The sequence below is a fragment of the Cyphellophora europaea genome, assembly GCF_000365145.1.
Source record: "Cyphellophora europaea CBS 101466 unplaced genomic scaffold supercont1.13, whole genome shotgun sequence".
Classification (NCBI taxonomy): Eukaryota; Fungi; Ascomycota; class Eurotiomycetes; order Chaetothyriales; family Cyphellophoraceae; genus Cyphellophora; species Cyphellophora europaea.
The window spans coordinates 183,567-204,982 of record NW_008481801.1 but is presented as its reverse complement, the minus strand read 5'-3'; the positions used below and the strand labels follow the sequence as shown (position 1 = coordinate 204,982).

The 21,416-nt window shown below is 56.1% G+C and overlaps 9 protein-coding genes across 9 annotated transcripts; 6 read left to right on the top strand and 3 right to left on the bottom strand.

The window, feature by feature from the left end:
* Positions 1-1,348: 1,348 nt before the first annotated feature.
* HMPREF1541_10525 (ATP synthase subunit alpha, mitochondrial) lies at positions 1,349-3,235 on the bottom strand (the record flags this gene model as incomplete). Its single annotated transcript, XM_008715196.1, has 4 exons — positions 1,349-2,114; positions 2,269-2,753; positions 2,801-3,148; positions 3,185-3,235. 4 exons carry the CDS (start codon positions 3,233-3,235, stop codon positions 1,349-1,351), a joined length of 1,650 nt encoding a protein of 549 aa, XP_008713418.1.
* Positions 3,236-3,775: 540 nt separating this feature from the next.
* HMPREF1541_10524 (uncharacterized protein) lies at positions 3,776-5,911 on the top strand (the record flags this gene model as incomplete). Its single annotated transcript, XM_008715195.1, has 1 exon — positions 3,776-5,911. One exon carries the CDS (start codon positions 3,776-3,778, stop codon positions 5,909-5,911), a length of 2,136 nt encoding a protein of 711 aa, XP_008713417.1.
* Positions 5,912-6,083: 172 nt separating this feature from the next.
* On the bottom strand, positions 6,084-7,650 carry HMPREF1541_10523 (uncharacterized protein; the record flags this gene model as incomplete). The annotated part of the gene is made up of 2 exons (XM_008715194.1): positions 6,084-7,567; positions 7,635-7,650. 2 exons carry the CDS (start codon positions 7,648-7,650, stop codon positions 6,084-6,086), a joined length of 1,500 nt encoding a protein of 499 aa, XP_008713416.1.
* A 1,401-nt stretch (positions 7,651-9,051) lies between these two features.
* On the top strand, positions 9,052-10,839 carry HMPREF1541_10522 (uncharacterized protein; the record flags this gene model as incomplete). Its single annotated transcript, XM_008715193.1, has 4 exons — positions 9,052-9,316; positions 9,365-9,428; positions 9,481-10,470; positions 10,518-10,839. The coding sequence occupies 4 exons, from the start codon at positions 9,052-9,054 to the stop codon at positions 10,837-10,839; spliced, it is 1,641 nt and encodes a 546-aa protein (XP_008713415.1).
* Positions 10,840-12,582: 1,743 nt separating this feature from the next.
* HMPREF1541_10521 (uncharacterized protein) lies at positions 12,583-13,983 on the top strand (the record flags this gene model as incomplete). Its single annotated transcript, XM_008715192.1, has 3 exons — positions 12,583-12,740; positions 12,838-13,499; positions 13,550-13,983. 3 exons carry the CDS (start codon positions 12,583-12,585, stop codon positions 13,981-13,983), a joined length of 1,254 nt encoding a protein of 417 aa, XP_008713414.1.
* Positions 13,984-14,135: 152 nt separating this feature from the next.
* HMPREF1541_10520 (uncharacterized protein) lies at positions 14,136-14,561 on the bottom strand (the record flags this gene model as incomplete). Its single annotated transcript, XM_008715191.1, has 1 exon — positions 14,136-14,561. The coding sequence occupies one exon, from the start codon at positions 14,559-14,561 to the stop codon at positions 14,136-14,138; it is 426 nt and encodes a 141-aa protein (XP_008713413.1).
* An 846-nt stretch (positions 14,562-15,407) lies between these two features.
* HMPREF1541_10519 (uncharacterized protein) lies at positions 15,408-16,349 on the top strand (the record flags this gene model as incomplete). Its single annotated transcript, XM_008715190.1, has 2 exons — positions 15,408-15,922; positions 16,022-16,349. The coding sequence occupies 2 exons, from the start codon at positions 15,408-15,410 to the stop codon at positions 16,347-16,349; spliced, it is 843 nt and encodes a 280-aa protein (XP_008713412.1).
* A 757-nt stretch (positions 16,350-17,106) lies between these two features.
* On the top strand, positions 17,107-18,003 carry HMPREF1541_10518 (ribosomal RNA small subunit methyltransferase NEP1; the record flags this gene model as incomplete). The annotated part of the gene is made up of 3 exons (XM_008715189.1): positions 17,107-17,143; positions 17,215-17,474; positions 17,527-18,003. The coding sequence occupies 3 exons, from the start codon at positions 17,107-17,109 to the stop codon at positions 18,001-18,003; spliced, it is 774 nt and encodes a 257-aa protein (XP_008713411.1).
* Positions 18,004-19,464: 1,461 nt separating this feature from the next.
* Positions 19,465-21,354, top strand: HMPREF1541_10517 (uncharacterized protein; the record flags this gene model as incomplete). The annotated part of the gene is made up of 1 exon (XM_008715188.1): positions 19,465-21,354. The coding sequence occupies one exon, from the start codon at positions 19,465-19,467 to the stop codon at positions 21,352-21,354; it is 1,890 nt and encodes a 629-aa protein (XP_008713410.1).
* Between the last annotated feature and the right edge of the window lie 62 nt (positions 21,355-21,416).

The window sequence follows — 21,416 nt, the reverse complement described above, 5'->3', positions numbered from 1 at the left end:
GCCCTGGGGACTCGATCTACTCGCGCGTGAGAGATCATAGCAGCGATCGTGACTTGGGCGGACTTTTGCATTTGTGAAAAGTCGATATGATCCCCTTCAAGGGAGCGATGAGAAACAGTGAGATGAGTCCAGGCATAGCGCGTGTGGCGTACGGCCAATGCGTCAGCTCATGCGCCCACTAGAGGTAAAGAAGCGATATACTCGCTACCGCCAGCCGTGGGCTTGATACTCACGCAAACAACATGCGGCATCTGGTCCCATGCGAAGCATCAACCTCCTCTGAGGTTTCCCTCACCTGGGGCTGCACACCTGCAAGTTAGTCTCCAACCCCGTAACACATCCACGCGGTGGCTTGCTGGGTCTGACTCTTGCGGTACGAATTCCACTCCCGACGACAGACCTGCAGCACAGCCAGTATGGAACTGAAGAACCAAGATGATCAGAAGTCCATAGCCAAAAACAAACCTGAGCAATCTTTCGCCGTCACCAGTCCTTCCACCCTCTCGAGGTACCCTTTGCAGGCGCTCCATCGTCCTGCACTCATCATGACTAGCTTTCCGCTTTCCCTTGCTTCTGCCGCCCAGCATGCCGCCAAGCCTCCAGTATAGGAACCGTAGAGATGCATACCATCGCATCACGAAGTGCTTATGTACTCTAGTAGAGGTGGAGACCGACACAAGCGTGAAAGCGTGAAAGTGTGAAAGTGTGGGCGTGGGCGTGAACGCGTGAACAGCTCGACCCTTGCATGAATCTATCTGCACATCGGCTCTCTCGCTCGTTGCCGATTTCAATTTTCATGGGATGGAGGAGCCTGAGCATCACCGGGGGGGGGGGGGGGAGGGGGCATTGGAAAATTACTGTATAGTGGCGGGCGGCTCGAACATGTCTCCATTCCCATCTACAGGCACCCTGGCACCCATAAGCAAACAAACGAGTGAAGCAGACAGCAAATCGACTCTGCTGGGCTGTTCATGACGGGGTGGGAGATGGTACAGAAGACGCTCGCCACAGTTTGTACAATAAGTCAGCTGCATAAGAAGGTCTCGACCCGAGTCTTCAGAGAGCATTAGATCGCTTTTCAGTGACGACAAACGGAATCGATTGGAGGTATGTATCTAATTACAAAGAGGCACCGACTTGTACGATTGCAATGAATCGCTCAGCAGTTGACCCCCAACGTGTCACCGTACTGCTGCATGGTGTCTCGAGATTTTGGTGTTGCCTCCTTCTCGACTGCTGCTCCAGCATCAGCACCACCCTCCAAAAGTTTACATGCTTTCACGCTTCGGTACGTCTGCCGGGCGCCTGTCAGTATCGCAACATAAATTTTCGATAGACCGAGGCATACCTATGAGGTGAAGCTCTTGGTGAAGCTCTGGACAGTCTCCTTGAGGTGAGCCTCGAGGTCCTTGCTGAGCTGACCCTCCTTGTCGATCTGCTGGAGGAGGTCTTGCTTGTCGCTTCGGAGGTGCGACAGGAAGTCAGCCTCCCACTGCAGAATCTTGTTGACGGGAACGGAGTCGAGATGACCGTTGACACCAGCGAAAATGAGAGGAACCATCTCGTTGACAGCCATAGGAGAGTATTGCTTCTGCTTGAGGAGCTCGGTCAAACGCTCACCACGGTTGAGCGTCTGCTTGGTGGCGGCATCAAGATCGGAACCGAACTGAGCGAAGGCGGCGACTTCACGGTATTGAGCCAAGAAGAGCTTGAGCGAACCGGCGACTTGCTTCATGGCCTTGAGCTGAGCAGCGGAGCCGACTCGGGAGACGGATAGACCGACGTTGATGGCAGGACGGACACCCTTGTAGAAAAGTTCGGACTCCAAGAAGATCTGACCATCGGTGATGGAAATGACGTTGGTAGGAATGTAGGCGGACACATCACCACCCTGGGTCTCAATGATGGGCAGAGCAGTGAGGGAACCACCGCCGTGCTTGTCGTTAAGCTTGGCGGCACGCTCCAAAAGACGAGAGTGGAGGTAGAAAACGTCACCGGGGTAAGCCTCACGCCCAGGAGGACGACGGAGCAGGAGAGACATTTGACGGTAAGCGACGGCCTGCTTGGACAGATCATCGTAGATGATGACGGCGTGCTTGCCATTGTCGCGGAAGCTGTATTCAAGTCAGACTCGTATCGCAACCAATGAGGGGCTATGGGGAATCAGGGATAGCAAGAAGAGCTCTGAGAGTGAATATCTGAGACATAAGTCGCAGACTTCCCAGAGCTCGCCCATTCGTCCCTGTTCGAGTTTATTGAGACACTTACTATTCACCAATAGCACATCCAGCGAAGGGAGCGATGTACTGAAGAGGAGCAGCCTCGGAGGCAGTGGCGGCAACGATAGTGCAGTACTTCATGGCGTCATTCTCCTCGAGGGTCTTGACGAGCTGGGCAACGGTTGATCGCTTCTGGCCGACGGCGACGTAGACACAGTAGAGCTTCTTGGTCTCATCGCTACCATCGTTCCACCTCTTCTGGTTCAACATGGTGTCGAGGGCGACAGCAGTCTTGCCAGTTTGACGATCACCAATGATCAGCTCACGCTGACCACGGCCGATAGGGACCATGGCGTCGACAGACTTGAGACCTGTCTGTACCGGCTGGTTGACGGACTTGCGGGGTAGAATACCGGGGGCCTTGACCTGGGCACGAATGCGGCCAGAGCTCTTGATGGGACCCTTTCCATCGATGGGGTTGCCGAGGGCATCGACGACACGGCCCAACATAGCCTCACCGACCGGAATGTCGACCTGTAGCTGTTAGTGTATGGTCTGATGGTTTTTCAGAGCAGTCTCACAATCTGGCCAGTACGCTTGACAGTTTCACCCTCCTTGACCTCACGATCGGAACCGAAAAGCACAACACCGACCTGACCGGCTTCCAAGTTCATGCACATGCCCTTGACGCCGGAGGCGAACTCGACCAGCTCCTCAGCCTGGACATTGCTCATGCCATAGACACGGGCAATACCATCACCAACGGACAGGACACGACCGGTCTCAGCAAGACCAGACTCTTCCTGCACACCGCGGATTCTCTGCTCGAGGATGGAGGAGACTTCGGTGGGAGAGGCCTTAGCATCGGAGGCGTAGGACCGGGCTTGCTTGGAGGCAGCAGTGATGGTGGAGGGAGCTGCGATACGGGCCTGCAGATTTTGAAGTTAGCATTGAGCTCCAGTGACAGCGCGGATAGCCCCAAGCATGTCGCTGACAGCTCTCAGAGACGCCGGCATGCTTCGTAAAGGCCAGCTGAAGCTCTGAGTATGTGTCGCAGATGTTTTGAGAGCTTCCACGGCTGGTCGGATGCGGATAGGAGCTTACAGCAGCTGGTCGAGAGATGGCCGCGGCGATGCGGCCGGACTGGCGCAACATGTTTCTGGACATCATCCTGCCTACTCGAGAAGCTTAACCAGCAACTCTCGAGCTCGAGATGGGTAGATGGAAGGAGATCAAAGGGAGTGGAGAGGAAGTGAGTTGATGCAGAGGAGCTTCATGAGGGTCGGAGGAACATTGAAGGAGGTTTGCAAAAGTCGCCAAGCCACTAAGTACCTCTACGGCGGATCAGAGGCCCCTGAGGCACACCGACAAGGCTCATTCTATAAGGCTGCGAGCTGCAGCATTGCGACGACGTCTGGGGCTCAGCGCAGCAGGATTCAGGAGTCATTCTAGCTGGACTCGCGATTATTGTGCTGACCTATATTCGTTTTCCTTTCCCGAGTGAACTGACCGGAATGTACAAGCACTTGGTTCTCCAGTAACACCACTCAATCGTCATGTCCTCTGTACCACCACCTCCGAAAGCATCCTCTACCACTCCCCAGCCACAAAGCGACGTTGAACTCACACCCGTGCAGAATGGCACGCCAGCACCGAGTCTTCCTCTTGAGGAGGATATCATGCAATGCGCTCGTTTGGGTGCAATTGAACATATCCAGAAGTTGATCGAATCAAAAAAGGTCGACCCCAAATATGCCGACGATGAAGGCATTACCCCATTACATTGGGCTGCCATCAACAACCAGTATGCCGCCTGCAAGTACTTGATTGAGCAAGGTGCGAATGTGAACCAAAAAGGAGGCGATTCTGGTGCTACACCTGCTATGTGGGCTGCGCAGAGGTGCCACTTCTACATTGTTCATCTATTGTTGGAGAACGGCGCAGATCCTCTGGCCCAGGATGTACAAGGTTATAATATACTACATTTGGCGACCATCGACGGCAATGCTCTACTACTGGTCCTCCTGCTACACCAAAATATCCCTGTCGATGCGCCAGACCCCCAAGGACATACCAGCTTGATGTGGGCAGGGTACAAAGGCTGGCCGGCCCTGACCGATATCTTACTAAGATGGGGTGCTAGCGTAAATGCCACAGACGACAACGGCTTCACACCTTTACATTGGGCGCTCGTCAAAGGTTCGAAGCCGTGTATTGAACGACTAATCGAGTATGGAGCAGATCGACAGGCCAAAACGAACGACGGCAAAACACCCGCAGCAGTTGCATCAGAAATGAACTCACAAAGGCAGTTTCACCGCGCATTGGCTGATCAAGGTTATGGTCCGGACGGCAACGCACGAGTACTTCCACTTGGGCTCGGACCGATTCTTCGAGATCGGTCGAAGATGTCCAAGTTTTTCTTCTTATACCCCTTCTTAATCGTCTTTGTTGGCCTGTACATTATCAGCCATTACACAATTTACATCGCAGTGCCTTTGGCATTTGCGGCCGTGTTTGCCATGCAATGGGGAGCCCAGTTCCTTGGTAACAGAGGACTTCCCGAATATCGGCAAATCCACAAAACACCCTATCTTGCCGGCGTATTCTCTGGTACGCTCTTCTGGGTTGGAATCAGCTACTTTACTGCTATTCTTCCTGCGACATTCGGCAGCAACCCTTTCTCGAACCTACTTTTCGTCGTTTTCTACGGATTGACGGCTTACTTCTACACCATCGCCGCAACCGAAGATCCCGGCTGGGTTCCGAAGCTGTCATCACGCAACCAACAACGTGCTGTCATCACAGAGCTCTTCTCGCTGTGGAAGTTTGACGAAGACAATTTCTGTCTGCAATGCATGATCCGCAAACCCTTGCGCTCCAAACATTGCCGTCGATGCGGCCGCTGCGTTGCTAAACAAGATCACCATTGCCCTTGGATCAACAATTGCGTTGCCAACAACAACCACCGCCACTTCTTCACGTATATCATCTCCATGGCTCTCGGCATTGCAATTTTCACGAACCTTGTGGTTGTTTACATTTTCTCGTTGCCCGCTCCACCAGAAGAAGCCTCTGATGCCTGTCATATCCTCTCGCCCGCCGTTTGCCAGTTCACTCTCCGCGATCCCTACACGGTCGCTTTATCTCTTTGGGCGCTCTTACAGCTTGTCTGGATCGCGATGCTGGTCGTCGTGCAATCAATACAGATATCCAAGAACATGACCACGTACGAGAACATGAAGCGCCACTCGCACAGCGAGGCGAATCCCCACCTTCCTCTTCATCGGCCACGCCATCCGATCACTCAAGGCCACTCACACTTGACCGACGGTCTCAACGACACCGCCGCGTCGTCTACGCGCCTGCAACCCGCACCTCGACACGAAGGCTGCTGGACTAAATGGAAGCGCACCATCGGGCTGGATGTCTTCCTCGCGACGGCGAGCGATGCCAGTCACGGCAAGATGAAGAGCCTGGATCGCGGTAACCCGTTCTCCCGTGGTCTGATCGGCAATTGCAAGGACTTCTGGTGCGATCCGGCCCCGGTGTTTGGGCGGCGGGTCAATGGCGAGGGCTATCTGGGGGGCGAGGTGGTGGACTACAGCAGGCTGTATGATGTGCCGATGCGGTTGCGCAATCGCGGAGGGATGATGTACGCCAGCGTCGCAACGGCGGATAATGAGGTGTAAGATATCAGCGTAGCAGGTCGCCCGTTTGCCGCCCGTTCGGGCGTTGGAAGAGGGGGACAATGGTGTATATAATACGACACGTGGAACGAGCATGACCGCCACGGCCTTCCCAGTCAATACCCACCTAACTACAGGCCCGTCCCATTCTCAACGATCTACCCTCACGCTTCTACTACTCATTCCCCGTAGCACTCCTCTCCAGGTTCGCCTCCACCCCACCACCTCCCTTCCGCCGCCTCTGCCTCATCACCTTAACCGGCAAGCCCCCCTCCATTGGCAACGTCAAGCTCAGCCCACTAACCCGCTCCCGCAGCCCATCCCCATCTTCCCTCTGCATCCCCACCTCCCGGAACTGCCACTCGCTCACCACCCTCACTAGCACCCAACAAGCCAAGACCTCCGCCATCTTCCTCCCCAAACACGCCCTGGGCCCGCCATTAAACACCGGGAACACCCAGTTATCCCGCGGCGGCACGAATCTGCCGGTGGCGTCATCGAGCCAGCGTTCAGGGCGGAAGGCCTCGGGGTCCGGACCGTAGAGTTTGTGGGAGCGATTTAAAGCCCAGATGCACCAGACGAGCACGGCGCCGCGGGGGAGGTGCGTGCCGTCCGGCAATGTGAGGGGCTCGGCGGCCTGTTGGATCTCGATGGGGACGGGCGGGTAGAGGCGCAGGGCTTCGTAGAAGACGGCCATGACGTAGGGGATGTGTGCGGGCTGGAGGCCCGCCATCGTTATAGGGGCGACCTCTTCCTTGGTGTTGTTTGGTGGGAAGGCGGCGCGGATCTCGGATTCGAGGCGCGCGAGGGCGGCGGGGTGGCGCAGTAGGGCGTAGAAAGTCCAGGTCAGGGACTCGGCGGTGGTGTCGCGGCCGGCGGAGAGGAAGTTCATGGCGGCGTCTGCGACGAGGGTGGGGTCCGAGTCGAGGGATTCGATCAGCGAGTCGATTAGCGTGCCGAAGTGGGGGGTCTCGGTGCCTTCGAGTAGGGAGGCGAAGGCCTCGTGGCCGCGACGCTTTTTGGCTGTGGTCACGATGGAGAGGCCGAAGCGCTTGACTTCGCGGACAGCGCGGCGGAAGGGGCCGCCGGAGAAGAGCTCGGTGAGGGGATAGAGCGGGTTCTGAAAGCGGGAAGCGATGTGCGCAGAGGCGTGGTTGAAGGCTTGGGAGAAGGGGTGCGCGGATGTGATGTGCATGTCGTAGGCCATTAGGCCCATGATGCTGGTGGTTAGATCGTGAAAGACACGCTGGAGGTCGAGGGTTTCGCCGGACTGGAAAGCGGCGAGGAGGGTGTTTTCGACGTCATGGTAGAGTTCTGGCAGAACATCGTCGACGAGGGCTTCGAGTGTGGTGCCGCTGAAGAAGCGTAGGCCGGCTTTGCGTTGGGCACGCCATACAGGGCCTGTCGCGTTAATGATGCCGTGCCCAAAGAGATCCCAAGCGCGAGAGCGGAAGAAATCACCCTTTGTGACGAGGGTTTCGTTCTTCAGGACGAATTCGAGGTTGGCAGGGCTGGAGATGACCACTCCTGGTGGCAGAGATGGGACTGATATCTCGTACGTACCGTCTCCATAGCGGGCTTGTTGGTCGACGAACCAGGAGAAGAGCACATGACGGGGTTGCAAGAAGCGGATGGCATTGCCAAGAAGTGGTAGAGTATCTGGTGGGCAGCTGTTGATGGAGTTATAAGCAAATTACAGCACTTCGCCGGATGAGCGGATACGTACGGGAGAGACGTCCCATCACGACGTGCCCTAGGCCTCCCAGAAAATTGGTAGGTGAGAGCAAGCGAAAGTAGGCCTACCAATAGTAGCCACCACATGGTGCATAGGAAACCCGGCACTAGGTAGATAGTTTTATGGATATGGCGGTAGTGGATGAGATGTCAACATGGAGAATTTGTGACTCATACTTGGATGCATGCAACGGTCTCACTGGCAATCAAAACAAGCCGGCCAGAAGCATGAGTCGTGGGCGGAAGTCAGCATGGACGTGCTGAATCCAACATGCGGCGGATTTAATGCAGATTTTTCAACAAAAGTTCGGTAAAGGGTCAGCTGTTGGTCCCATTCAGGAGACAGTGGTTCCTAAGAGCTGCAGCCGTGATATGACAGTAATGGTAGAACTATCAAGCTTGAGGTAATCCAAAATAGATGAAATGCTCGATGCACGATGCACGGGCAACGTTGACGAGGCTGAGGCAAATGCCAAGATCGGGCTGCAGTGATTCCATCACCATCACCATCACCATCACCATCACCATCACAATGCGGTCTCCGACACTTGATGCAGCTCCTCGTGACCCGGATCATTCGTGGGTATATCCATGAGGAAATTCCCCATTTAAGCGTACCCGCACTGGTATCCTAATACAGTCGCAAGCTCGCCAGAGCCTCTCTCTGCAGAGTCAGAAAAGATGTCCAGTGCGGTATCGCAGACCTCCAAGCACTCGTTTGGGACTAGTGGGCGACGATCAGCAACGACCTTTGCTCAAACAGCCTCCCAACACGCAGTGAGTTGGACGGCAGAAACCTAACGCATCGAATACGAAAAAATTGGGAGTGACTCATCGACCATTGGCTGCTTATAATCATAATTTCCACGTCCGAAGTCCCTGAACCCTGAACAGGATTCTGGACATTACGGCGGACTTGGTTGTTATCTGCGGGCCGCAAAACTGTTCCGCATTCCGCCGTGATCGCTCAGCGGATCAGCCATTGCCCGCCTGAACTTGGTGTCTTTACGCCTCCTCGACAACGATTTTGTCCATCTCAGCTCAGTCACACCGGACATACCAAGTCTTGTGCGTTTGCGTATGTCTGACACAACATGACGAAGTGGAGTTTCACGCGTTCTCCGCTGGAACTTTATCGTGAGTCCAGCATGAACTCAACGATTAGCCTCCTCTGCTGTCTGCCTGAGCGGAGCATAACGTTGCCTCCGCGAATGACTTCCCCCTTGGCCACTGTCAGCATCTCTTTTCTCGCATTCGCTTCGTCCGAAGTGCTACGGATGAGCCATGGTTATGGCTGATCCTGTAGTTGTGGTCGAGCGTGGACATGCCGTATATAATGAAGAGAGTTATCTCCCGCTTACATGGCGCCCAACCGTCGCACGCCCTAATCTTTCATATTCGTGTTCGAGATGGCCAGTCTGATTCGTAATTCGTCTGTGGGAGTCTTCATCACCATCTGTCGTGGCAAGACTCCGACCTTCTCCCGTCAGAATTTGGATGTCAAAGATATTGAAGCTATCGCCGAGGAGGCTGCTGAAGATGCCACAGTCACTCCGCCCCCTGAATCCTCCGATACCGAGAAGGACGAGAAGGAGATCGAGCGGGATGCTGAGACAAATGTGGCGCGCACCATCTCTGGCAGACAGCTGCGTATCGTGACATGGAACGGCAAGGGTAATATCGTATTCTCCTCCACCAACGGCCAATGCTGAGTCAATGCAGATGACCCCGACAACCCACAGAACTGGCCAATGTCGCAAAAGATTTGGATCACCCTGCTTATTAGGTCAGTATTTCCTCCACGATCATTCCGGACCACCTTCTAACACGCATGTCAGTGCCTACACCTTCGCCGTCTACGTCGGCAGTTCAATCTACTCGCCCGCCCAGCCGTACATCCAGGATGCATACGGCGTCAACCATCTGGAAGGCGCTCTCGGCCTGGCTCTCTACGTCCTAGGCTACGGCACCGGCTCTCTCCTCTTCTCACCACTCTCGGAGATCCCTGCCGTCGGCCGCAACCCACCATATGCCATCTCCGGCATTCTCTTCGTGATCCTCTGCATCCCATCATCGTTGATCGACAACTATGCCGGCCTCATGGTCCTGCGTTTCCTGATCGGCTTCATGGGCTCTCCCCTGCTAGCAACCGCAGGAGCAACCCTGACCGACATCTGGGCACCGCCGATGATGCCCTTTGCCATCGCCATCTGGTCGTTCGTCGCCTCAGCGTCGCCAGCACTCGGACCCACGCTCTCCGCGTACGCCATTGCCCACTTCGACGACTGGCATTGGCACAGCTGGATCCTGCTCATGCTGTCCGGCCCCGTCATCATCCTTGTCCTCTTCTGCCTTCCGGAAACCTCGCCGCAGACCATCCTGTACTACCGCGTGAAGCGTCTCAAGCAGGAAGGCGACATCAACGTCACATCCGAGGCAGAGCAGAAGCAGAAGGGCCTGAGCATGGGTGCGCTGTTCTGGGATGCCATCATCAAGCCGTGGGAGATGAACATCAAGGACCCCGCGTTGCTGTTCACCACGATCTATATTGGATTGGTGTACGGCATCTTCTATTCCTTCTTCGAATCGCTGCCGCTAGTGTACCCGGTCTATTACAACTTCCCGGCAACGAACACATCATTGATATTCCTGGCTGTCATTTTGGGCGCCATGATCGGCTTCTGCCTACACATCACCTATATGGTGAAGCGTGCGTTTCCCAGACTGATGAACGGCACTTTCGGCGAGCTGGAGAATCATCTCCTTGCCGGCGTGTTTTCTGGACCGCTCATCACCATTGGACTGTTCATTTACGCCTGGACTTCAAGGTATATCTTCTGCTACCCTGCTAATACCGTTGCTGACCCAAATACAGGCCTAGTGTACACTGGATTGCGCCTACGATAGGTCTCGGAACAGTTATTGTGGGCATCTACTGCATTGCGCAGAGTATTCTCATGTACATTCCCATGATCTACCCCCGGTATGCTGCGAGTATATTCGCTGCCAACAGTCTGAGCCGAAGCGTCTTCGCTTTCGCCGCCATCCTCTACAGCAGGCCCATGCTCGAAGCACTCGGCGTCGACGGCGGAGTCAGCTTCTGCGCTGGCCTCATGGTCATCTGTAATGTCGGCATGGTACTCCTGTGGAAGTACGGCAAGCCCCTGCGTGAGAGGTCAACCTTTGCGCAAAGCTGAAAGAAGGGGTTTACTCTTTAGTATCGCATGGAAAAGGCGTTTTACTGTATTTCAAGGCGAGTTGGTTGCATATTAGCCAGGCATTAGACTGTATCATATATGATCAGATAGATTAATAGAGGAGGAGACGCCGGAATGGAGATCAAAGGACAGCCCGCATGAGACCACAACTTCGTCACCTTCAGACCCGTTTTGAGCCTTGACTACGATCAAATCACCGTCGTAGCGAACCTACTACAATTGCTATCCTGAAAACCCCCAATCAGGCGATCTGGGTCCGTGTATTCCGTATAGAATTAGGGGCCGTGAGTGCCAGCGCAGTCGCGGCAGTGCCAGAAGTATTCCCAAAACAGAACATTTACCGAGCCTTACCTAGAAGAAAGGCCTATAGGGCCCCCTGCTCCCCCCAACACCCCTATCACCTAGCGCAACATTCACACACCACAATTTCATCCATTTCTGTACTCTCTCGCAGACCGACTATCCTTCAAGTACGGCCATTCGGGCTTCAGTCCATGCAGCATCTGTAAGATGTCTATCTAGCCAGCGCACAGCCACTCTCACGCGTGCCCCCCACCCTGTGGCGAAAGGCTCTACGCCCAATGACCGAGCTGCCTTCCCGTCAGACCGTTTGTACTTGTGCACCGTATGTCACGACATAGCGCTTCGCCACTCTGCCACCACGTGGATGCCAGAAGTCCCAGGAGGAAAGCCTCGGTAAGGACTTCGTAAAGCAGGTAAGACTCCAAAGCTTGAAGCAGATCTCGCCACTATGGCAGCACGCGGCAGGGCTGGAATTCAAGGACAATTCGGGGCTGGGGCTTCGTAGACGATGCCTCTACTTTACTGATGTAGATGTCGGAGGAGGATAGTCATGGTTGAATGGGGCTGGCGAGCGAGCGAGAGAGGCTTCTATGCCCTACGAATATGATATGTTGCTTATCGAAGAAAAAGGAGCTTGCCACTTTGAAATCGTGCGCGAGTGTTCTCGGAGTCAATAGGCTTCTGGGGGCGGAAGGGGTCAGCGCTCTGATGAGTCGAAGCCGGCGCGTTGAGGCAATCCTCCATGCTGCCTAGATCGAGGTGACCTGTGACTAAAAGATGGGTACTTATGTAGGTGTGAACATCATGCGTGGTCCGCGGCGCCCCGAGCGGTAGCTTCCAGGCGGGCACCCACCCTCGTAAACTATGCCACTATCAAACGTGTGCCGGGAACATGTTCAATGATGACGACCACTCAGCCAAGCTGCCCAAATGCAGGGCAGCCGATTGTGCTGACGACAGTTCCCAGCGGAAATCGCCATCCCCTGTTCCATGGGCGTTGATAGGTGCGGCTTCTCAAGCGAGGCTGAAGCGCGCAAGCAGGATGAGGCGCATATAAAACACGGAGAGCTCATCGCGGATCCTCATCACTGCCCCTAGGGACTCAATCTGGACTCTCGGTCTTCTTGGTTTGCAGGCGACGCTCACTTGGTCTCACGCTTCTGGTACGGCAAGGCGCTGTCTTTCTGGTCACCGTCGATCGTCATCTCACTGTTTGCCGCTCGTTTTTGTTGAGGCGCCGAGGCATCGGCAGCTTTTCCCGACACCGCGCACGCGACATCCCAGCTCCTCCAGGTTCGGCGTTACTGGCGACAGCTCTGGGGTCCTAATGCAAGCGTCTATACGCGACATTCGTTAGATAAAGTGCAGACGATCTGATAACTCTCGGCGCGTGGCTGCGGCCAGCCTGCCCAAGACATCATGTCTCCATCCGCGGTCCCTCTCAAAGACAAGGTCACGCCGCCATATCAACGACCAAAGATCTTCATTCACGGTATCGGCGTCGAGTATCCACCCAACAGCATCAAACCAGATGATCTCGAGCAGCTCGCGCGGCGATTCTACCCGTCCACCCCTGCGTAAGTGCGCCTCAGCTTGATCCCCAGATCCACTGCCTGCCAAGCCTCAACCATTTGACCTGCTCCTCGTCTCTTTCAATGCTGACCTGCACACAAGACTCGAAAAGACTCTCACTATCAACTGCTACACTGGCATCGATACCCGCTCCTCGATAGGCGACATCGATCACCCGATCGTCAACGGGCCCAAACCTCCAACGATTGACGAACTATGCGCAGTTTTCCTAGACGTTGGCGTGTCCCTGTCTGTTGCGGCTGCACGCAAGGCGATTGAGCAGTGGGGTGGCGATCTGTCGGAGATCACGCACGTGGTCGCCACCACCTGCACCAACTCGGCTAACCCGGGCTTCGACCACTATGTTGTCAAACAACTGGGTTTGAATCAGAGCATCGAGAAAGTGCTGCTACATGGTGTGGGCTGCTCTGGTGGCATGGCGGCGATGCGCACCGCCGCTAACATAGCTATGGGAAACAGCTTTCGTGGGAAGCCAGCTCGGATCCTGGTGCTGGCGTGCGAAGTGAGCACAACCTTTGTTAGGAGCGAGCTGGAGAGTGTGGTGCAGGACGGTGATGTGCGAATTGGATTGTGCCTATTCAGCGATTGCGCCAGTGCGATAGTGTTGGGAAACGGCGTCAGTGAACGGGAAATGGGGGCAGACGGAGCCGATGAGGAAGAGCCACTGCTCGAGGTGCTGGGCTGGGAGCACCGCATTGTGGAAGACACAGAGCAAGATCTGGGCTTTGACGTTCACCCGCTTGGTAAGTCACACAGGCCTACTCACAGCCGAAGTAAGCTGACAACGAGGTAGGGTGGAAAGTCGTCCTTACGCAACGGGTGCCGAAACTCGCCTGTTCCGCGGTACCCAAGGTCTTCGAAAGCCTCATCTCATCGATCCCGGAGCTCGTCGACCAGGGTAAGCTGAAAGCCAATGAGTACGATTGGGCACTGCACCCCGGCGGCGCCACGATTCTGTCTGGCGTGGAGAAATCCATGAACTTGACGTCCGAGCATCTGCGGGCCAGCTACGAAATCTACATTGGGCATGGCAACAGCTCGAGCGCGACCTTCTTCAGCGTGCTGAAAAGGCTGTTAGAGGGCGAGACGACGGAGCATATCATCGGTTCGGCATTCGGACCTGGTGTTGCGATTGAGATGGCCGTCTTCAAGCGCATCATGGGCTCCAGGCCCAGCAGCGGGAGTACAAGTCCGGCTGAGACGTTGGTGGCCGAGGATGTAGATTGAGGGAAGGCTCCTCCCAGAATCTAGATGCACAGATACCAATAGACATGGCACGCTCAGACGCGAAACACATGTAGTGAACGACAGACGACATGTATTTGACCTCTATGACTCCAGCCCTCTCCCGTTTCACACCATCCATGTTCCTGGAAACATCACGCTCCCAACCACCCCTCCCAACAAGCCCTCCCCAACTCCCACCCCGCCAGCCCATGAACCACCAAATACAGCCCCGCCTCGCTCAGCACCAGTCGCTCCCCCCGCCGCGCCTGCCGCGCCACCCTCGCTGCAGCCCGCACAACCGGTCCCACGTGATAGACCGCCAGCGCGCCCGCGATCTTTCCACGCAGCTGATCCGACGCCCCCTCGCCCTCGGCTGTGTCACGAAAGGCAAACGTGGCGGCAACAAGCACGGACGCCAGCAGGGACAGCGCGTACTGCCGCACGATGGCGTGCGCGTGTGGCGTGTGCTGGCCCAGCTGGCGCGAGGGGAGCAGGAGGAAAGTCAGCGTCGCGGGGACTTCGATGAGGATGTGCAGGAGGAAGGGGCGGGTGGCGGGGTGGAGGAGGAGGGCGGCCATTTTGGGGCTCAAAGAGAGGGTCTTTTTGGATGTCGTCAGATAGACTCAGATACGAGGCCTCGCGTCGCGACACGGAGTTGGGTTTGCCCGTCGGGAGGGAGGGAGGTGAGCTGATGCGGGAATGGGGCTTTTTGTCGTGGAGGAGCTGTAGCAGAGCTGTATACGTATCCTAGGCCGGGTTTTGTGGCGTGTGTAGCAGTGGTGAAAAGATTGAGGTATCGCTCGCGGCCGGAGCTTGCATACCGTGTTGGCAAATATATTTCTACGGTTTCAAAGTTCAAGCAGCATGTCACAGCCTTCAACGACCGTCAATTCATCTTCATCATCACCATCATCATCATCCTCACTCATGTCATGCAAGTTCCATTCCCACCTGGATAAATTAATATTAGATCAGAAATGTTCTTTGGTTTGTGTTAGAGCCTAGAAAACAGAGATCCAACAGAGCCACACACACTGTCGTTAGGCCAACCCGCCCGAAATGGCCAACGAAACGAACGGCGTCCGACAAATCAGGCGACCTCGCGATGAACGCAGACGCGCGCGTGCATGGCTTCCGCGCGTGCACTTCTATGAAATCAATGATCAGTCATGGTGCGTTCGTTGCCCTTGTCCTTCCCGTCTTTGGCTTCATCACCGCCACCTTTGCGCCTTCGTCGGGCTTTGCACGGACACGCTTCGTTGTCAGTCAACCGGCACGCGCTTGCCCAACGATGCCTTGCCTACACTGCACAACATGGCACCGGGGCGTCACGCTCCAAACCCTCACGCATTATCACCTACAGCACTACCTGAGCCCCCCATTCTAACACAACCCCCCACAGGTGGCCATCCCCCCTCCGCGCCATGGTGCAAGACTACCTCACGCTAGGCTGGACCGTGCGACTCCCCCTACTACAAACCCATGCGCCATGCGCGCTCGCCGCCACAACGCTAACCTCGGTCCTCGGCGCCGCTCGCACACTGCACTCGTACGTCTACGTCGACTTTGCGAGCGGCTCCGGCGGGCCCACGCCCTACATCGAGCGGCATGTCAACCGGCAGCTGGAGTCGCGCGGAGAGGAGCCCGTGGCGTTCGTCATGACGGACATCAGCCCGCATGTGGCGGCGTGGGAGGGCGCGGTCAAGAAGAGCGGGAGCGGGTTCTTGGGGTTCGTGGCTGAGGGGGTGGATGCTACGAGGGCGCCGGCGAGGGAGGTGTTGCTTAGGGGGGTGCCTGGGGGAGATAGGGTGGGGAAAGCTGGGAAGAAGGGCCGCGAGAAGAGGGTGATGCGCTTGTTTAGTCTTGCGTTTCATCATTTTGACGATGAGTTGGCGGTCAGGGTCCTGAGGGATACGATGGAGAGGGGGGATGCGTTTTGGTATGTTTCTCATTTTTCTCTTTGCGCTGCCACATTGCGCGCGTTACAACGCTGTTTGGAAGGGGACAGGCTGGCTGACTATACGCTCCGTCAAAACAGTATCTTCGAGCTGCAGTCCCGCAACCTTGCTTCGCTGTTCATGGTGTCGTTACTGTGGCCGCTGGCTATGCTGCTCGCGCCCATCTACTTCTGGCGGAGACCGGCTCATTTGTTTTTCACCTACTTGGTGCCGCTGGTGCCGTTCGTGTGGGTGTTTGATGGCCTGGTTTCGTGTTTGCGGACGAGAACGGTGGAGGAAATCGAAGCATTGATGGTGCAAGCTGTGGGCGAGGAGGGGCTACGGGGCTGGAAGGTCAGGAGTGGTGAGGAAGTGCATACCGTGGGCATTGGCAAGCTGTATTGGTCGGTGGTGACGAAGGAGGACTAGAAGTATGAAGGAGGACCGAGGTCGATGGCTCTCCGACTGTCTGCGACTGGTCTGCCTGTCTTTCGCAGAAGTGTCGTTCACCTGGCCTCGGGGGCCGTGCCCATGCTGATACTACCATCGGTTTGCTGCTGGTGGCCATCGATGGCTGGTTTTTCCAGACCTCGGACTACTTTTGAGCGCGAGCATGAACAACGAACCTCCTTGGGTCAGACCTGGGAGCACCACTGGGCGACACCCATGATCTGTGAAGTTGTAGAACCACATGTGGTGCCGTGGGACCTGTTGGCGAGGTTCGGCTTATGCATAGCCCCCCACCGTCGTGCATCGTTCGTCTGCCTGGAAACATGGTGCCAGCGATACAACGATGGGTTTTATTGACGTCCATATGCAGCGCACCATCGATTTTGATGTTGCTAGAACTCCGCCGGCGCCTGTTGCACGGACCGATGAGACCATAAACGTACCTTCTTCGACATCCTCAGCCGCTGTCATGTTCTAATTGATAGGTGCCAGCGGGTGGAAGTGCAGCTCCGTTGCCGCGGATGGTGCATTTGTTCATTATCTTGGCGCTGATCACGTGTGCGGAGCATTCATGACTCGCCGGCAACTTCCAAACTTTGCGCACCGCCGATCAAAGTCTGCAAACTCACCGGAGAGGTGAGAGCCAGTGTTCAGTTCCTTGAAAACCTGCCTTTGCACCACTATTCTCCTATTCTTACCTTACATTCTGCCTTGTCTCACACCGACAATTATCGCTATGGCTGCCTCAAACCCGCTCAAACGCAAGCTCTCTAGTACGTAGCCTACCTCGGCCGCGGAGCAAAGGTGAAGCCTCTTCTGGAGTCAGACTGACCGACCACTGCAGGAGCCCAATCTCTTCCCCCTCCCGAGCTCCCCCGGCTTGTGGCCGAGCAGCACGTGCCGATCTCCAACAACGACAAGGACACCCAAAGGCTCATCGTCGTGCTGTCCAACGCCAGCTTGGAGACTTACCGAGCAGCACACAGTGCAAAGCCTGGCTCAAAAGAGGAGAAATTCTCACTACTGAATAGTGATGAGCATATCGGTGTTATGCGGAAGATGGGCAGAGACATCAGCGAGGCTCGACCGGATATTACTCACCAGGTTTCTACCCGCTGCTCGGTCTGCATTCACCCAGGACTAACACGAACCTCAGTGCCTCCTCACTCTACTGGACTCGCCCATCAACAAAGCCGGCAAGCTTCAGATCTTCATTCACACCGCAAAAGGTGTCTTGATCGAAGTCAGTCCCACTGTGCGTATACCACGAACATTCAAGCGTTTCGCTGGCTTAATGGTCCAACTACTCCACAAACTATCCATTAGGTCAGTGAATTCGCAGGAAAAACTTCTTAAGGTCATCAAGAATCCGATCACAGACCATCTGCCTCCAAAATGCAGAAAGGTCACCCTCTCTTTTGACGCGGACGTCGTGCGAGTCCGCGACTATGTTGAGACGCTCGACCCCAACGAAAGCATTTGCGTCTTTGTTGGTGCCATGGCCAAAGGTCGGGACGACTTCGCCGATGCATTCAAGGACGATGCTATTTCGATCAGCAACTATAGTCTGAGCGCCAGCGTGGCCTGCAGCAAGTTCTGCCACGCAGCTGAGGATGTCTGGAACATTCTGTAAAGGTATGCATTTCCCCACTAAAAGCGATTTCCTTTCTTCGAGGCGGACTCTGCAACAGCCAAGATCGCAACATCAAGGCTCCCTGGCATGAGCTTCCTGCCACCCGCATTGAGGGTGTTGGATCTGGCTTTGTTTTTACAACAAGACATACGTGGTTCAACAAATCTCAATGACGAGCTTTCATTCGTCAATTTAGATAGACACTTCAACGTGTCTATCGCTGCCACGCCTGGATATGGATCAAAAGTCATCATGAGTTTGCATTGCATAGCGCCGGCGAAACTGAGCAATGGATTCGCTGTTGCTTATGACGGAATGTCACGGTGGAATACGTAACGATCACGCGTGGAACTTCATGCGCCAAACCCAACGGCTCTCGCCTCGTCTGTCGGAGCCGACCCTAGAGTCAAAATATCTTCCAAAAATCCATTTTTACATGCTCGAATCATTTTCGCTTCGAATTCTCCGCCGTTCAGACCGATTTGTTCGGCTACGTTTCTGCTGGGCGAAATTCTGGAGTCACAGACCAATCTCATCCCGGCGGCAGAGACTCAGACCGCCTATTGGAGAGGCGTGGATCTTGCCTTGGTGCCCAACACGAAACGTTCCGTTCCGCCAACCATACTTCGACCGACAATGCAGATGATCCTTCGCCTCCACCTTTTCCTTCAATCGCCGTGTTTGCTGCATCCGCCTTACCTCCTTCCGCCTAATGTTTGGGTGGTCCCTCGACGTGGCAGCCTGTGGACTTCGCCTCTCTGCCTACCCGGGGTACCCTATTCGATCCCCCGTGACTTCCGTGGGTGACTACGCTGCCTCACGTTCAAGACCATGGCGCCCTGTTGCGGTATCCGCGGCCCCGTGGTTATCCTCTAGCTCAATGTTTCGGGCACTGCCTTACCTGGATGACTGAGGGCGAATGCTAAATCTTTAGGTCTTCGATCACACCCACCCTAGGAGATCCCCTCCTCGCTACAGGTGAAGTTGTTTGGGTCCCTATGTCATTGATTCGCATGCCTTCCACTTCTGACTATTACTGCCTCTTTGCATCTGACCCTAGCCGAGCATTCATGCGGTTCACGGTCACAGTCCCATGATCACCCTTGTCAATAGCCGGCAGCACGCTTGATTTGCGCGCATTCCTCCGAGCACAAGCCAGGCGTCCTTGTACCCCCAAGGCGTATATCTCCCCACAACCCTTCCGAGCCCGACGACGTTTCACAACATATCTCTCCTTCCATCAGTGTCATTTACGACCGTGGATGAGATCTGAACGTCGACAGAAGTCAGTCTCGCCCATTGAACCCCAGGTCCGAGGCTCCCAGCCCTACCTTTGAGGCAGCCAGTCCTCTCCAGCGCACCAGCCATATACAATCCCGCCCGACAGGTATCAAAAAGCAGACTCTGAGCAGAACGGTCTCCCAACTGCCCCGCTCCATCGTTACTCGCGGGCTACTCGACATGCCGTCGTCTATCACTCTCACCGTCTCACACCTGCCCACGTCCACGTCTTTCTTCTTGTCTGCGCTTCAACCCCTCAACTACGGCTACCGAGGGCGCGCTGAGCAGACCGTTGGCTTTGGCCCAGTCGACTCGCCTGCGCCCGCCGATTTCTGGATTACGCAGGAGACCCTTGGAGTGCCAGCTGGCGCTGCGCATGTCGCTTTCCCAGCCACCAACCGCCAAGCCGTCCAAGACTTCTTTCATGCTGCGCTCAAAGCTGGCGCTACCATCTACGGAGAGCCGTGCGTCCGCGATGCTGCTGGCTATTACTCTGCAGCCGTGATAGACTTCGACGGCAACAGCATTGAAGCCGTCTACCGTCCAGGCTTGGGTGAGGAGGACAAAGAGAACTGTGCCGTGTCAACCGTTTCCAAGCGATCCAGCAGCAAAGCTCCGTCAACTGTCTCTCGTGCCTTGTCCTCAGCATCGAAAGCTCGAAGCGTCGTACCTTCCACTGTTAGCAAGCCTCGTAGCGTGGTGCATTCCACAGCCAGCAAAGCTCGCAGCCATGCTACCTCTGCTGCGCCAGAGCCAGAGCCAGAGCCTAAACCGGCTGCCCCCGAGGGTGACGCTCTTGCGGTCCTTCTGAATCAAGCCCGCTCCACTGCCGATGTTGCTCGCAAGCTTGTCGAGCAAGTACGGCCACATCTGCCTGCTACTTCCTCCGAGCCTGCACCATCGACGAACAAAGGCGTGATTCACAATCCTGATGCCTTTGCCAAGCCCGGCGACGGAAGCAACGCGGTCCTAGGCACTTTACTCGGCGTGGCGGCCGGTGCTGCCTTGACATACGCCTTAAAATCACACTCGGAGTCGAGGAAGGGCAGCCATAGCAACAGCGACGAGGGACACGATCACGGCCACGATCGAGACGGGCGTCCGAGCGTGGCAGGCCGAAGCAGCTCAGAACCATGGTCTCGTCACCCGCACTACGCACAGCCCACCACGGTCTACCGCGCCCTTGACGCCGCTCCTTCACACCACCATATCAACATGTTCGACAACGACTACGCCTCAACAATCAAGCCTCGCCGCCGCAATAGCGTCGACTCCGGCATCGGCATCTCTCCCCCATCGTCCACCTCTCGCTCCGGCGCCAAGTCTAAAAGCATGAAGCTCCTCAACGCTCCGCCCACCAGCTACAAAGCCCCCACCGTCATCACCCAAGCCCCCACAAGCCACAGCCGCTCGCGCTCCAAAACCCGTGGCGGCGACACCGACTCAGCCGCCGGCCGCTCGAGCTCCCGGCGTAGCCGCTCGGAAAGCCGGAGCCGCTACTCTTCCTCCTCCCACCGTCACAGCAAGCACGGCAACGGCACCAGCGAGTCAGGAGGCTCGGGCCACGACTACGAAACCGTGCTGCACGTGCAGACGCAGCGCGCCTACGGCCCCGTCCCCGCCAGCCAGAAGTGGGGCGAACACAAGCATCTCCCGCTGCCCAACGAATCGGTCTCCACCACAAAGACGAAATCGCACGCTGCCAACAGGTCAACGACGAGTTCATCGACGCCCAAAGAAGAGAAGAAGCGTTCTTCCAGCCGCGGCGCAGGCTCGGCCGCCACGACGGCCAAACCGCCCACGGCGGCCGGCTACCCGCTTCCCCCTAGCAGGGCCGCGACGTGGGCGGCGGGGGGACCGCGCAGTAGCAGTAACAGCAAAGCGGAGAGTTTTGTTTCGGCTTTGAGTGGTGGGGGACGTGGAGGCGGTGGCAGGGGGGAGGACGAGGGGGCTGCAAAGACGGTGGTGGGGAAGATGCGTGACGTGGCGAGGTTGAAGGTCAGGGAGGCGGAGGTGAGGCCCGAGGATAGTGTTAGTCAGGTCAGTAGCGTTCGGAGTGGGAGGCGGTGAGGTATAGGAGGCGCTGAGGCGTGAGTTGCGTGGGGTGGTGGTGTGGGATGGGGTGGAGGCGG